The sequence below is a fragment of the Parasteatoda tepidariorum genome, chromosome 2 (assembly GCF_982258835.1).
Source record: "Parasteatoda tepidariorum strain Cologne lab strain chromosome 2, Ptep-v5.0, whole genome shotgun sequence".
NCBI lineage: Eukaryota > Metazoa > Arthropoda > Arachnida > Araneae > Theridiidae > Parasteatoda > Parasteatoda tepidariorum.
Genome location: NC_141756.1, coordinates 78504273 through 78521815, shown reverse-complemented (window position 1 = coordinate 78521815; position 17543 = coordinate 78504273). Strand labels below are relative to the sequence as shown.

At 29.9% G+C, this 17543-nt stretch overlaps 1 protein-coding gene across 4 annotated transcripts in view; it reads right to left on the bottom strand.

The window, feature by feature from the left end:
- Positions 1 to 17075, bottom strand: part of Imp (IGF-II mRNA-binding protein) — a 50086-nt gene extending 33011 nt beyond the window's left edge. Inside the window, exon 1 of one of the 4 annotated variants that reach the window (XM_016048154.4) lies at positions 16875 to 17075. Coding sequence is in view for 2 of the 4 variants with exons in the window: in XM_016048152.4 (XP_015903638.1) it covers positions 4547 to 4730 (184 nt within the window). In the remaining 2 variants the exon portion in view is untranslated. Of the gene's footprint in view, positions 1 to 4334; positions 4934 to 8628; positions 8924 to 16874 lie in introns of those variants that run through there. The other 3 variants (XM_016048153.3, XM_016048152.4, XM_071177707.2) reach the window with 3 other exon arrangements.
- Between the last annotated feature and the right edge of the window lie 468 nt (positions 17076 to 17543).

Sequence of the window (17543 nt, the reverse complement as noted above, 5' to 3'; positions counted from 1 at the left end):
AAAAAAAAAGTATTTAAAACCCACATAGATTTTCAACGAAAATTGACCAAAAAAAAAAGACAACTATTATATTTTGGTTCGCGGGCCACAAAAAAGGCTTCGCGAACTGGATGAGGTCTGCGGGCCGCCAGTTGATAACCACTGATCTAAACCATAACTTGGCAGCTTTACTGAACATAAGCCAGTGTTTTCCCTAAAAGTTTTTCGAATGGCAGACCGCCTTTCCTGCCCTTTACAGAACCCTCTATGTCCTTTTTGTAAAAATAGCCACCATTCTATTTAGTCGCATTCTTCTTTTAAAAAAAATGACTATTTAAATAATTACACTATGGTAAAATCTGAGCCATAGGGTTCAATTCTGATTACTATTGCAAATATTAATTTTGTTAGTTAATTCTCAACAGGTTAAATTTGTACAAATTTCTTTTTCTGGGGAGAGAGTAATGAATTTGAGTGATCTTAAATTTTTTTTTAAATAAATTTAGTTTTTAAAAAAATGCACATTTAAAATGTCGTAAAAATTTCCGTTAAATTATAGTCTATCAATTTCCTCAGTTTACTTTTTTTTTAAAAATCTTCGCCACAGTGATGTCCGTACATTAAAAGCAACAATATTATCTTATTTTGATCTCACAATCTCATCTTGAAACACAAAACAGTGTAAGAGGGTAATTTAAAAATGGTTGAGGATCAAATTCAGTTATTATATAATATTACACATTTTATAAATTTTTACTATGTTAAATAAGTGCCCTTTTTTGTGAAGCACCCTGCACTTTACTCCTAGTGAGAACTCTGCATTAGCATAATTCTTAGCAGGGATGTAAGGGATATATGGCCACTAATCAGCCATTTGGCTAGATATCGGGTAGGCCGAATATTTTGCCGAATGTTCGGCAAAATATTATTTGGAAAATTATCTTTAGACTAAGATTTTTTGGGAGAATTTTTAATAGATTTAATAAAGAATAATCTGAAATCAAATTTTTTTTTTTTTTACTATACATAATAAGAAATACTTTTTACACATATTTGCTATTGTCACATATTGTCACTATTTTCCTGTGTGATACAACATAGAATATTGCGATTCTCAATGTTAAGAACACTTTTTGTTTCTCATTTTAGCTTTTTACAAAAACCTTTTTTTTATGAGTTAAGAAAGTTTCTAGTGAACATTATTCCTTTATGATCATTCTTTTCAAAAAATACAGCAATGTGAAAAAGTTAGATTTTAAGAAAAGTGAGATTTTTAGCCTTATGCTATCATTTAAAAATTAAAAATGATTTTATAGACTTTATTATGATGCTAATAGGTCTGAAATACGGTTCCTGAAAATACGGTAATTAGAAAACTGAAACGCTTAGCTTTAAAATTTTCTTTCTAAAAAATTTTTTTTGCTTTTGTATGTAATTTTTGTAATATAAAGGTCTTATCATAATTTTGCATTTTTAAAAGTCCTTCTGGGATAATTTCCCCCCCCCCCCAGAAAATATTTTTAACATTCAAGCTTTGTTTTAAGAATTAAAAGAATATTTTTTCAACTTTAGTTTTTTCTTTTACATCTGTTACTTTTTTTTTAACCTGAAATATTTCTAATTATCTTAATATCCAGTTATCTTCTTAAACATTTTTATATTAAAGTTCTTTTTCCCTTTACTCCATACCAATAATACAGCTAAATTTTGATTATTCTTCGATAATGATTATTTCCATTGATATTTGGCCGAACATTCAGCATTCCGCCAAAATCAGTTACATTACTAATTCTTAGTGCCTAGCATTTTTAGTTTGATAAATAAAACATCCAAAAACGCTTTCAATTAATATCTAAAATCACTGAGAAGGGTGACAAATAATTAAGTATTACTGTGTATTTATTGATTTTATTTTCTGTACTTTGCATGAAGTAAATTACTTGTATGAAGGAAAAAAAAAAAAAAAACACATTGACAAAAACGCAAAGAACATAATTTTGGAAATTATAGGAAACTCAAAATCGGATTAAGCATAGTTCTTTAAAAAAGAGTGAACAAATTTTAAAAAATATTTCTCACAATAAAAAAAATATTATGGAAGGGAAAATATTTTAGTTACTACATTCCCATAAAACTGAGTAGACGAAAAGAAAGGAGGGTCAAAACACGGAACCAGTCTTCTCCCAAAATGGTGCACTTTAATATACTTACTACTTATAACATAAAAGTCCAAGGAGCAAAAGTATATAAATGCAATAATTCGCATTTACGAATGCTCTGTACCATTAAAAAAAAATCTCATTAGGTAAATTCCTTAAATAAATTTAACAAAAATTGGAAACTTTAATTAGTAAATATAATAACGTATGAAACGAAAACAAAAATAAGTAACTATACAAAAATAGTTAAAACTCTAAATACTTGTTTTACCACAAATCACAGTTCTTAACTGTTTTTGATTTAAAATTAAAAGCTATCAATAGGAATTGACTATAAATTCATAAAGTTCAAAATAAAACACAGCATTTAAATAGTAATGTTGCACATAAAAAATTATGAGGTCGTAAATAGGCAATGACAAAAGAAACAGTTCTGCCATATTGTTTAGAATTAACAGGGCAGAGTCAAAGATTATAAATAAAACTTATCAAATTCAACTATATTCTAGGACAGGGGTGGCGAACCTTTATACACCAATGTGCCATTTTCTCTAAAAAATTGCTTAATGAGGTCATAGACGTGCCAACAAATAATTTTGACTTCTTGATTATTGGGAAAATAATAATACTAAATACTATCAACTCAAAACTATTTACATAAAAAAAAATACATTTTGCAATGTCTCAGTTATACAAGTAATTCAACTTAAAGTAACATCAGTGTGACTTCTGTTGTTGCAGATTAGATGACCAATGACTTATATTAGGTTGTAAGATGTTAGTTTAAGCAGGAGTGTTGATTTTTTTGCGAGTTATTTATTGTTAGCTTGTTTTTTAAATGTTATCGTTTTTTAGTATTAATTTTTTCATTAATAATTGTTTATTATTTTGTTTGTTTGTGAATTTTAATTTAATTGTTACACATGCTTCATAGCGTAATAACATTTGTGTAATAACAATTCATAGTGTAACAATTGTGATCAGTGGAGTGCCCAAAATATTGTGTCGCGTGCCATTGGTTCGCTATCCCTGTTCTAGGATATTTCCTTATTAATAACTAACTGCTTCAGTTAATTACAATTGCAAAAGCAGTAAACAAATTTTCAACTTGAAAAAATTTTAAAAACCTAGCGGTTTGCTCGGGGTATATTTACTAATTATACTCTTATAGTTAGTTTTTTTCTGCCCAGATATCCCCAAAACTTAGCGATTATTTTGGCGTAACTATCGAATATAGAAACCTTACCATATACTCGGTTCAACAAAAAATTAAAACAGAAGAAAATATCCGGGTTTTGATTTTTTTGCATCACAGAAAACCCTCTACCAGTTCCTTGCTGAGCCAGTCATTTTTTTTCATATTGATTGCCAGCCAACCAAGTAATAATTGTCATAACCTTGGCAATAACACAGACTAAGCAACCAGAATGAGAAAATATACGCTTTATTTTTTTTAAAGTAAATAAAGATGAGCAAAAATTTTTATATGCATATTTTTGATAACAGAAACTATTTAAAAAATTTAATAGTAATAATAAACTAACAGTAGCTATTTGACTAGAAGGTAAAATTAAGTTTCAGTCTTAGAAACTGCTATTTATAGTTTAAGATTTCATTCCAGTTAAGATATATGACAATTATTCTGCCACATAACATAATACGGAAATATCTAAGCAAAACTGTAGGTATAAACCAGTCTTGGAATGTTGCAGATATCTACATAATTAAGGAAACTGAAATTCAGTCCCTTATTTACCACAATAGATATAACCCTGACATTAATGTAAGTAATGAAACAAAAGTTAGAAATCAAGAACAGATTTAAAACAAAATTGTAAGAACAGTTTTCATCATAGCTCCTCAGTTGTAAGCATATGATCAATGTTTATAATATTCAGTTACGCATCAGAACTGAAAAATAAATTTTTATTTGTTTATCGTTTAAAACCAAAGCTTTTTTTTAGATATAACTCAACCAATATCTGGTAAGTCAATTAAAGAATACAATTATTCTGATGTTTAGAAACATTTCTAGGTAATCAGAATTAAAATTAAGAGATTGAAAACAAAAAAAACTTAGGAACATTTCTTATCACAGTTCACATGAGTTACGATATCAAGTACAAGCACATGTGGTGAATATTTATCAATTTATTCAATCTAGCATCAGAAATTAAAATATATATTTTTATTTACCGCTTCTATCGCTTTCTCTAGAGGTACGGAGTGTGGTAAGTCAAGGTATAATTTTGGATCGGAAACTTTTATAGGAAAACAGAATTGAAACAAAATTGTAAGGATTAGCTTTTATCGCAGTTCACACGATTTATGATATCAGGAAGAAAACATATGAATACTTATCAGAGTAGTCAATCAGGAATCAAAATTGAAAACATATATTTATTTACCGTTCAAAACTTCGATAGCTTTTTCTACAGGTATGGATTCTGGTAAGTCAATTAAGGCATAATTTTTGTTTAGAAACATATTTTTAGGCGGAACGCCCGTTTGTTGCTGGAAAACATCTTTCAAAACTTCTTCATGCGCTTCTGATGGTAAGTTTCCTACGTATATTCTGCTGTTGTTAGTCATATTAAACTAAAGATGGTGGATTTAAAAACTTAAATATACTTTAAAAGAACAAAAACAAATGTAAACAAAAAAGGACTTTAAAAGGAAAAGGACAAACGCCCAACTCGTCCGACCGACACGCTATATTTTTCCCACGTGTTCAACGTCAATCACGTGACTTCCGCTGAGCCGGCTTAATGTCACCATTCCTTTAAAAAGGAAATAATAATAAATAAATAAAAAAAATCGCATTGATTTTAAACTTTGTAAACTTAATGGAAAAATTACATTTAAATTAAAAGTAACAACACTGATTTTATGTCAGTTTCATTTATATAAAATAATTACAATTTGCTGTTTGCATTGTATTTTAAGACAGAACATTTGAAACAAATTCAAAAAAGAAATCTTGTATTTGTACTCTACAATTTGTTCTCTAATATTTGTACTGAATTATTGCACCCTTTGCAACCCTTGAACAATCTACAAATGGCAAATTTCTTTATTTTGACAAATTTATAGAGGAATATCGTGAAGAAAGTAACGCAGTTCCGCAAGCTATTTTAAGGTAAAACTGGATCGACAATAAAGCACTGAAACAATGTTCATATGGAGATAAGCTTCTGAGTTTATGCCCAGTGATTAAAAAATGTAAGAGTAGATAGTTTCATGTGTTACTTTACTGACATGTAGCTGCAAGTTCAATTTACACAGCCAACCAGTTGAGATTTCGGATGGGCGTCGCAGGTATCCAATTTTTGAGGAGGACGAAATTAAAATATACAGTCACACTTTCACTCTAAATTTCCCTCATAACAAAAAATAATTTTTAAATATGCTAAATATTTGTAAAGGGATTAATTATTTTTATTTTACCTTTCAAGAGTTTAAATAGATCAGTACAGCAGTGGACTGAAGTTTAGTAGATATTATAGTCATTTTCAATTCATTAATAATTAGTTTAAGCGCAATGAAGCTAATAGTGAATATCATGCATGCACATGCATAATATGCATAGTTAAGAATATTCATATACAATATTAAGGCAGGGCCAGACTAACAAGAATGGGGTCCCAAGTTAAATAGCCTAAGGGCCCTCCATCCAAGCTCTGAGTCAAAGCAAATGAATGTATCTTTTTCAAAGTACGTTTATTTGCATTTGCCGATGCTTTATTCTAAAACAAAATAAATGATACTGATAATTAAAATAGAATATTAGACTGCTTAAAAAGTTTATTAAATAAAAGAAATTGGACCACTTACAAATTAATTCTTTATGTTGAGGAATTTTGCTTTTTCAAGTAGGAATTTATTTCCTAAGAGAAGTGAATTTGCGCAAAAATGAGAACTGAGAAATTTATTACACTTTACTTATAAGCTTTCCTTCCAGCATAAAATCATTCCGTATATATAAAAAAAGGATAAAATACTAGAAAATTCAATAACTACTTTAAAAAAAGAAAGATTCAAAAGCTAAAGACCTAATTAAATGCATTTTTATTTCATATTTCAGAAAATATATATGCTTTTTTCATGAGCATTTAAATGTAAGCTTTTAAGATCTAATCATAAATAATATAAACTAAGAAATTCGGTTTCTTAAATTGAAGTGCACCAGTGCTAAGCTAATATCGCCCTTTCAGGAAGCATGTCCTGTTGATGAATGGAAATGTGGAATGGGAAAGATGACCAAAATAATTTTAAATGAAATTTATTGAATCAATAAAATGATAAAGCAAATATAATAACGAATTTAATTACTTGTGGAAAAGGCTCAGCTGAAAGCTTAAGTTAACAGCTCTGCATAAGGAATATTTTAAAAGGAAAAGAGTGGTATTAAAGAAACCACAGTAATATCCAAAGCTAATTTCCCTTAATTATATAAAAGCCGGTTATTATAAACCACCATACTATTTTACACACTAAAATAAACGCTAGAAACTCAGTTTAAAAAATAGAAGCAAAAAAGGGCGGGGAGTCACTAAGACATGAAAACAATTTAGACATGTCAAAAACCAGAATTAAAGACCAAGTAAATTTGCACATAGCGACATCGTAACTTACGAAAAAATTAGTCACTGTTAGATCTGAGAGATTCGAAATATTAATGTGAAAGTAAAAAGTTTACAGGCTAATAAAGATCTTTATCACTGATTTAGATCTAAAATTGTGATTATTTGATTAAAAATGTAATTCTGCAACAGATTTTATTTTCATTTTAAGGCAGCAGTCTAATGTTGATGTATAGAAAAATTAGGCATTTATATATCTTTGTATCTGAGATATAGCAAAATTTGTTTACTTTTACGAAATGACAGATTGTGATTGTGTTACATTTTTTAAACTAGAAAAACATCATGTATGTTATATTAAGAGATAGGTTAAAACTAGACTTATTTTATAGTTTACAGGAAAGTTTAAAAGGAAATTATAATATAAGCTTAAATTTTTCTTTTTGAACTGTGCTAAATATTCCGAATTTTTGCTTGAAAAAATGTGTTCAAAAAGTCATCATTTTATCTGGAAGCAAAAATTTAGAATTTAGTTAAAAAGATTCGAAAAATCCTGCATTTATAAAATTTTTATTAAACGTAAAATCAATCTTTTCAGGAAATTATTAATGGTTTTTTTTTAGGGATTATTTTCTGACTATAGAGCAACATAAACTAAATTATTCTGTAAAAAGTGAATAGATTTCAAAATTTCAAGAAACAAATCTAGCTTAGACTGAAACATCGTTCTGGATATAATTTTGTTTAAAGGCTTGAAAAACTTTAATTTCAACACCTTTCAATAGTTTATTTTAGTCTTGCTTTAAAATTTAGTTATCGCAATGGTTTAGTTCTTGTCCAATTAGAAAGTAATATTACACTATAAAATTAAAAAATACGGAAGTTTATATTAATCGCAAAAATAAATTCTTTACTTATATCATCTTTATTAGCTTTTTTCTAAACCACTCATTTAAAATTATTTATGCTTTTGTTCAATAATTTTTGAACTGAACTGATCAACTATCTATGCTCACAAGGTTAATGTTAGATAGGATACTTTTACTAAACAGACGCATTTTAAAACCTTCTAAAATAAAATTGATTTTTTAGTGCAAATCTTTGATTTCATGCGCAAAGAATAACTTACACTATATAGTAAATTTGCATTTAATCATTAGTGTTTAAATTTCAATTTCCGCGTCATGAATTATAGTCAGTTCAAAAGAAAGCAAAATTTTCAAGCAATTTCAATTTTCCGAATCAAAGGAAATAAATCCCAATGGAGCAAATATTATATGCGTGAATAAATAAATACTCTAAACTTTTTAAACTGATAATTTAAATTTTCAAGATTATTGTACACGTATTTATGAACAGCAATTTTAATTTGCTTCTTTTGAATCAAAATGGTGCGAAATTGTTTTCAAACATAAGATACTATCAGAATTTAGCAGATTTATTATGTTTAATTTTTGTTGAGAAATTAAAAGAAAAAACCAGTATAATCAGATTTCACAATTTTAAAATGTACATTTAAATTGCAAATTTAACTTTTTTTGAAATGTATATTTAAATTGTAAATTTTATAATGCAAAATTTTTTTTCTTCCAGTTTGTGATAAATTGTTCAAATAAACTATAAATGCATTTTGAAACTTTTAAGTCTGTGACCTAAATATTAAATTTTCAAGAACCTGCCTTAGTCAAATTTTTACATCTGTTAGAATGCTTATTTCTTAAGTAATCCAGTTCTCCGACTTTTTAGTTCTCTAAGTGGCAGTCTGAGAATTTAAATTTATATCTTGCATTGAAATTTTATACACTAATAATAAAAGTAAATGAAAATCCCTAAGAAATTATGAAAATATTTTATACATAAATGCTAATCGCAAATACAGAACACAAATGGGTCGAAAATTAACTTACTGAGAGCAGAAAACAAAGAACTATCGCACAAAAAACTTTCGTGTTCCCAAAGCAGTCCAGGTATATAAAGTACGGACACTTTTTTATTTGAATTTAACCAGGGAAAGAAGGAAGCCTTGTCATCCTTGATTTTCAGGCCTCCTTTTGAAATTGAGCCGCTCATCAAGATCTTTGCTCAACAAAGATTCGCTAATTCAGAGCAACTCAAGGTTTCAACCACCTACTCTATCGCTCGATTTCACAAATTCAACAACTAATTCTTCTATGACAAGAATACTGAATATCAACGCATGCGCATTTAACAATATACAGTGGTTGGACATGAAATATTAACTTCATTTTGTTGCCAACTTATTAAAGAAAAATTATAGGTTTACGAATACCTTATTTTGATGCTTATTTCATGTTTCTTTAATGCAAGCTACAAGGAAAGCCTGAGTTAACCGAGATTAAGGACGGCTGGATTGCTGCTCACAGAAGTCAAGGGTATGGATCCAAAAAGCTTCCGAACAATCCTAGTACTTAACACTAGATTGCCCAAGGAAGTCATTTTGACTGTTTTTAAATTTCAATTAGGAAAAACAATGACTCAATTCTCAATAATGACACAATTTCTGCGAATTTTGTGACTTTTTGTACAACAAATTTTTTATTGTTAATATTTATTAATAACTTGTTATATAAATGTAAATAATAAAAAAATATTCAAAATTAATTTTAAACAAATTTCTTTACACATTATTCTTTCACATTCCAGTGATTCTGACTGCTTTTGGGCAATTTAGGTATTTACTGGTATTTATTTAGGTGTTAACAAGCTGTTCATGTGGTAAAAAAATTGTTAAACTAAAGACACAAACCCTACAATAGTTAGTGTGGGGAAAAACCTATACTAAATATATTTTGGTCAAGTGATTGGATTTTCATGTACTAGGAGTCAATAGTTGGTTCGGGGAGGGGGATTTCAAATATACTAATCAGTTAGTACAGATGCAATGCAATAGTGAAATCAAGTTTTAATGATGCCAAATAAGCTGTCGGCAACTGCAACGGGAAGCGATGACTAGATACGGTGCTATCCTTGTTCTCAGTGTAACGACAATAAAGATTCAAATCAGCAACTTGTTGTTAAAGTAGCCCGAAACACTATTGCATTTAGGTCTGGAGACCAAGCCGACTAATCCATTTTGCAACAATTTTCATACTTTAAGAAAATCGTCGAAATGAGGGAGTCTATTCTGCCGCACTGTCGTCCATTAAAATGAAACGAGAACCAACAGAATGAAAAGAATGAACATAGTACTCCAAGAACACACCTCGATACTCATATGCGAATATTGCCTCCTTCAAAGGCAACCATCGTGCAACCATCTGATATACTTTCCCAAAATATCAAACTTTCGCTTTTGCAATAATATGTTTTTGGACATTAGAGGATTGGCAAAAGATCAATGTCTCTCATCATATAAAAATATAAATCAGTGACATGCTACCTGCCTTCCGATGTCTAGAAAGTAACGTTTAGGAGGTATGTTGAATGAACGCTCCCCCAGACTTTGAAAGAAGCAATGTTACCTGTATGAATATCAGCAAGTTCAGGGGCCCCAATCAGGGGGGAAGGTGGGAGCACGATGCGCCCACTTAAAACTTGGGGGGGGGGGATTTTTACACTAAATAAAACGAATAGTTTGGGGGGGAATTTAGACGAGAGAATTTTTTTAAGTACATGCGCCCAAGAGCTTCAGGGGGATGGGGGCCACTGAGCAAGTTCTTATGTTTGCTTATTTTTAGAGATTCAAATGGTTCTGATTTCATGTGAATGGATTGTAGCACATGGCGTCGCGGAATATTTTTGCCGGATGGATTGACCTGTCAAATCTTCAGACTTAATTCCTATAGATTGAGATTACCCATAGCATACATGTTTTGAGTTCTTCTCCATGGTCGTTACACGAGCTGGAAGAGAAGTTATTTTTCATCTCAGAATAACAGCAGCGCTATCACTCAGTTCCGCACATATACCACTAACCAGTGGGGGCATCTATTGATCTGATATGATTACTGTTATGAGACAGATAGGTACAGATACTGGATACAGATAGGAACAGATACTGGAGAGGCAGATAGGAACTCCGTTTAGCTAAGATAACCAGATTTTTAAACCATGATTTAAGGAGCCTCCTTGAAACATTTTACGATTCGAGGATGCCAATTTGTTTATGGAAAAAATTTACATGTGCAACAAAGCTTTCTTTAAAAAATAACTAATATCAGATGCAAAACCATAATCAAACTTTGTTTCATTACTAAGCGATTTTGAGATGCATATATTCCTTGCAAAATAGAGTACATTAGTTTTTTTTATTTCGGTTAAATTTTCAGTATGGACTTCCCATAGAAATTTCCGTTTTAGAATGGTACTCTTTTACTTTTCGCTCTCATTTTCCGGGAGTGAAAATAATCTTGTTTAAAAATACATTCGCGTTTCTGATTTCTGATATTACACAGCATATAAAAAATTATTTGATATTTTTGGAAAAAATCAAGTACTTCATTATATTAAGATGAGGACATTTATATCCTGAAAGAATTTGAAAGTTTTTTGGCACTTCTAGAGAACTTCGAGAATTGTTCTCAAAATTTGAAGACTGCTGCTTCCCGCACCAGACCCCACCCAGCTCCCACTCCGACAACAGCAACACAACCGCTGATCTTGTTATCACGTTCCCCACCAAAGACAAATTTTTTTAAAACATAGTATTGTACAAGTGCGCAAAAAAAAAAAAAAAAAAAAACGGACTTCTGTTAATAAATTTTGATCTAATGGTCGGATCTTCACATTTGAGGACTTAATCTTATTGGTTCGGGGGGGGGGAGACCTCAAATATGCTAATTAATATGTGCAGACGATATTTTAAATTACGAAATCGGACACAAAAACGTACTTTCTCGGAATAACCATACCTTTTTAACAGAGAATGTCCTCTACCAGATTTAGTTTCTGGTGTTTTGAGATGGTTATACAGACAATAGAAGATTTAAACCTTTGTTATGTTTGATCAGTATTTTCTAAGTAATTCTGGGTAATTTTTGCACACTACTTGTATGCTCAAATGAAGGTTCTGAACATATTTACCCAGTTTTACCAGAGTTCACATTTCGAGATAATTCCTCATTCTACATCGTGTTCAAATAAATTTGATACTTTGGTAAGAATCATAACAATTGAAGCAGATTTTGGCAAAAGATAAGACAACATTATAATAAAACGACTTCGTTCCCCATTGCGTTTGTCATCAACTTACTAGGTAGTATTGCTATTTATATGCCAATTTCAGTTAGTAGTAGGCTTACTTTTTCATATTTTATAACAGTCGTTGAACAACCGACCCAATTTTTGGGTTTACGACTACTAATGTTCAACTACGCAGCCTTGTAATTTTGAATCCAATCCAGAAGACACGAGAACTCCTGGATTTGGTATTTGGAGAAATTTGCCTTAGTGGAGGACTTTTTGATGGAACTAACCTGCATTTGCGTTACATGGAGAGGAAGACCACGAGAACCTCCCACGGTTAGCTTGACGGCACTGAGGATATTTCATGGCAGCACTGTGGTCAGCGCAAGGCGGATGCAGAATTCGTATAGAACAACCATTGCTGGAATTCGAACCAGGTACACCTCATTGGAAGGCGAACACTATTCCCTGAGCCAAGACTGCTCAGGAGTGGGCTTACTGTAATATTATGTTGTGGAAGTTTTAGTGTATGTTAAATTGTACTGGAGACATAATTTTTTTTTATGTCTCTCGCAAAAGTGCATACATCGCTAAAGTGAGATTTAATGTTTTATCTGAGTAGAACTTATCAAATATTGATCCCCCCCAAATTGTTCTTGGGGGAAAAAACGCGTAATTTACGAAAACGTAATTATGTTAGAATTAAATGCATCTCTGTACAAAATAAAAAGAAAATGGTCAAAAACAGTTTCTCATTTCTGTCATTTTCCATTATTAGTGGCCAGAAAAATCGTATTATAGGATTCTTAATAAACAACTAGGTTTCCTTGATTGCCATCAGCAAAAAATTAATAAAATTTATAAAAGTACTTTTTAGCAGTAAAATATTCTTTACTTATCAATATTTGCCTGTAATTACCCTATGGAACAAATATTTTGGTGCCTTTATTACGAATAATAAAACTTGCGAAATCGGGTGTGGAAATTTCAAATCTAAAATTAATTGTTACTCCTAATAATACAAATTTGTTTAAAATAACATTTTTTTCTATTTTTTTGTCAAACTGTACAGGTTTAAAAAAGTTGTATACAACAAGCGATCTCATAAATGTCACTGCAAATTTCTAGGAGTTAGGGCACATCATCAGGATTAAAATTGTATAGGAACCCATGCCCTGAATTGTCATAGTACGGGGTTAGTGGCGCTTCCCTACTATGACCTGCTCAGAAGCGCATGAAGAAACAGTCAATGGGAGAGCGCTCCTAGCCGCGTACAACGACAAATAAATACAATTTTAATCCTAATGTTGCTCCCAGACTCCCCTAAGAGTTCTTCGCAACATTTATCGACCCCCTGTTATATGTAACGTTTTTAATTTTACTCATTTCGACGAAAATTAGACAAAAATTGTCTTAAAACTTCAGCTTTGGGAAGAGATACTGATCGCAGATTTGAAATTAGCGATACGAAACTATTTGAGATCTGTCAAAAAGTATCATGCAACAGAAAAAAAATTGTTCCTTAGAGTTCTTTATCATCCTATCATAGTCTTTTTCTGCGCTATTATTAAATATTTGATTTTGATAAAATATAAAATAACCAAAGCTTTTATATAATACTGGAGTTAATAAACAGAGCACGCTGTCATTAAAATTGTTTTTAATCTTCGTATTTTATTTGATTAATAAAGATATCGGAATCTGAATGTTTTGCGTTCTTATTTTTTTCTAAATAAGATAAGTTATGAGAACCCTTGGAAGCGATATATAGTCATCCGTAAGCAAATTTTGCATATCTCAGTGTTTTGATCTAGTTTCAATTTTAAAAAAAAATTCATAAAAATATTATACTATCAACTTGTAAAAATTAGAAGAAAAATTCAAATCAATTTAAATGTAAAGCACATTTTGATGAGAGAATTTTTATCTCTAAAAATCTTTCTTAATTGTTTTGATGTATTAGATATTTCCAAAAAAACTTATACCATATTTAGAAAATAACTGCAAGTAATGATTTATTGTAATACCTTCAAAAAACTGGAAAATCAAGGGGAAATTCTACGAGTAACATTTTTATTAGTCTTAACTTTCAAAATACCATAAAAAATAACACATCTATTTCAAAACTAAATGAAAAAAATATCTTTAATTTCATGTTTATATATGGAAGACATTTCAGTTTATAATAATTCAGACTAATTTTAAAAAATTTCGAGGGCACTCAAAAAGCTTAAAATTATACCTATTATATTATTCAAAATTGTTTGGTTATTCTTTTAAAAATAGTCTGATTTCGGAAAATAATTATTTTTATCATAATGTGTTACCATGAGGATTTCCTTGAAATTTGGGATGCAAAAAGTAGACTTTTACAAAGGAAACTAGCTAGTAACTGAAGAATTCGAATAAAGTACATCTTTATATTGCATTTTAAGAAAATATTAGATTTGAAAAATTTAGAAAAAAAAATATATTTGAATAATTCATTGAAATATTTGAATTTCTGAGTTTAAGAATGTTTCATGATCAGATGTAAAAATTGAGCATTTATTCATTCTCTTCAGTTATAGTTAATTAATACGGTTTTAAATGGCAAAAGATATAACAGTTTTAGTATATTTAAGTAGAGAGCATAAAATAAAAAATGGAACAGTTGAATTATTTATGATTTAGTGATCGGAATTTCAAAAAGATGCAATCTTAATGGTTCGAGATTAAACATGCTAATTTTATTTGCAGATGATGTTAAGTAACGAAATTAATAACGTTACTAAACTCTTCCGTAAAGTGTTAATTTTTTAGATGGGTAGCAGACGATATTTAAACGATTAGCAGTAGATATTTTGTTGCAGACGATATTTAAACGATTAGCAGTAGATATTTTGCTGCAGACGATATTTAAACGATTAGCGGTAGATATTTTGCTGCAGACGATATTTAAACGATTAGCGGTAGATATTTTGTTGCAGACGATATTTAAACGATTAGCGGTAGATATTTTGTTGCAGACGATATTTAAACGATTAGCGGTAGATATTTTGTTGCAGACGATATTTAAACGATTAGCGGTAGATATTTTGTTGCAGACGATATTTAAACGATTAGCGGTAGATATTTTGTTGCAGACGATATTTAAACGATTAGCGGTAGATATTTTGTTGTAGACGATATTTAAACGATTAGCGGTAGATATTTTGTTGTAGACGATATTTAAACGATTAGCGGTAGATATTTTGTTGTAGACGATATTTTGAGTAATGAAATCAGTTACGTTACTAAACCAGTCTAAATAAAAAAACGTCTAATTTCGTAATTTAAAAAATATTCTTCACAAATAAATTAGCACATTTAAGATTGTATTGTAACTTATAAAATTTCGATTATTTCGATCAAAAGTTATTCAAGAACTCTCTTTTGCGCACTGTACATTTTAAACTAATTTTTTCAAAATTAGAAACTTCTACTTTTATTTCATTCGAAGGGTGAGAAGATAGAAACAACAAGTTACACATTCATTCATTTTATTAGGGAAGTTAAATATAAGTTTTTAGTTGGGAAGAAGCTGAGATAGAAAAAAAAAAAAAGAAAGTTCTGTTGGCATTCTAATAAAAGTTTTCCAGATTTTGTTCAGCTGTTGATGGTTTCCATTCCCATAATTTATTATTTTAATATTATTTAATTTATTCATTTTGTATAAAAAAAATTTCCACCGAATTATGAGACAAAAATCCAGTTTAAAAATATTTATTGTTATAAACCAGTAATCAATAATTACTTTTATTGGCACAGATTAGGTATAAAATGAATTTAGTATGCATAAGATAGTTTAGTTCAAACTAAACTATTCTGTTTTAATAATCAACCATAAAAACATAGTAACTGCCGAATAAAAAACAAACCATCGCATTTATGTAATTTTTATAAAATAGATATTTGCTATTGCGAAAACGAGAAAATAGTTTTGAAATACAAAAGTTGTTAACTCTAGTTAAAACATTTGGTTTAAGTTTCGAAGACTTAAATTCTTACTGGTTTGAATAACACATTAAGTTAATCATAAAACGGATAATGATGTACAGTATCACTTTCTATTCCTTTTAGACACTAGAAAAGCATACGTTTTAACCAACTGAGAATATTTTATTAGCGTATTCTGAAGTACAATTTCTTTGTTAGAAAACTTTATATCCTATAGTTATATGAAATATTTATTGAGGCAATTAATCGATTTTTGAAGAAAAATTCCCAATTTGTCGTGCTAAATCGGATATTTGAGTTTCAGTGATTACTGTGTACGAGTTTGGTAAGAATTTAATGTGATCTATAGAACAATATTTGTTTATAACTATTAATTCTAAATTAATAGTTATAAACAAAGAAGCCGTTTACCTCTAAGAATGCTTTTAATATTAAGAAATAAAGAATAAATACATAAAATCTATATCTATGCCACATAGACGTAAGCGGTTTTTCGTTTAAAAGCGTTTAAATATTACCAAACTTTGCGATAGTAAATAGAATCATAACACTTAACCAAACACTAAATAACATTAAATAACATAAACATTAGTAGATTGCATCAAATTTCGATCTTTCGGAGGTGCATAATGTTTCGAATATCAAAATTTCCCAACCGATCTTAAATAAGTAGAAAATTTAAAGGAAAAATTATCTTCGCAATTCGTAGCAACTATCTAGGACAAAACTTACAAATTCCTTCCCCCCCCCTCCAGCAAACTTTCAATGTGTTTAGAACATTGATGAAACTCTCTTTTAACAATTGAAAACACAAATAAATAGCAATTATTCAATAACAGTATTTTGAAACAAAAATAGTAAATATTTTATGCTTAAAAAATAGATTATTAAATTATTTTAATGTCTATCAGATTAAATATCTACGTAGTCCAAAAAACAAAAAAAAATATTCTCTGAAGGTAGGAATTTAATATTTACTCATAATCGTTTAAACAGAGAAGTGCAACAAGAATTAAATTTAAATCATTACCTGTTCGACAACGACTTAGTTGCCTTTAAGAAAAATGATTTTAAAAGCTTGTTAGAAGAATGAGAATTTCAAAACTGAATGAAGTCTTCTGTAGTCATTATAAAATTCGAGTCAATTGCGCATGCGTTACTTCGGTTCAACAAACAAGCTAGATGTGCAACGCATTTTAACATTTGCTGCTAAACATTACGTATTTGTAGTTTAATGCCACACATTTGAAGGGAAAAATAAAAACAATTAGAATTCGGATGTGACGTTAGGTTTGACGAGATAAGCAGTGCGACTTTCGTTTAGTGCTTGAGCACCGCAACACGTTGGCATCCCCCCCAATGAAACCGCTGATAAGCTGGCCAAACACGCCACCAATGCCCCTCGAGCCATCTCTTTTATCTCACCTGAAGACTTGTCATATTCAGCAGTTTTAGACTCAAACCGCGAACTCAGTAACCTCCGGACTAATTCAAAATACCACAAGCGTTTCCCCTTTGATCACCCTGTTAATAAAACTTCCCTCAATCAACTCCCAAACCGAAAATACGATATCTTAATCTCGCGTCTCCGAAGCAACACAATCCAACTTAACGAAATTTATGCAAAAATAGGGCTCGTAGACTCCCCTTTGTGCCATCATTGTCAACTTCCAGAATCTGCTATCCACCTCCTCTTTGA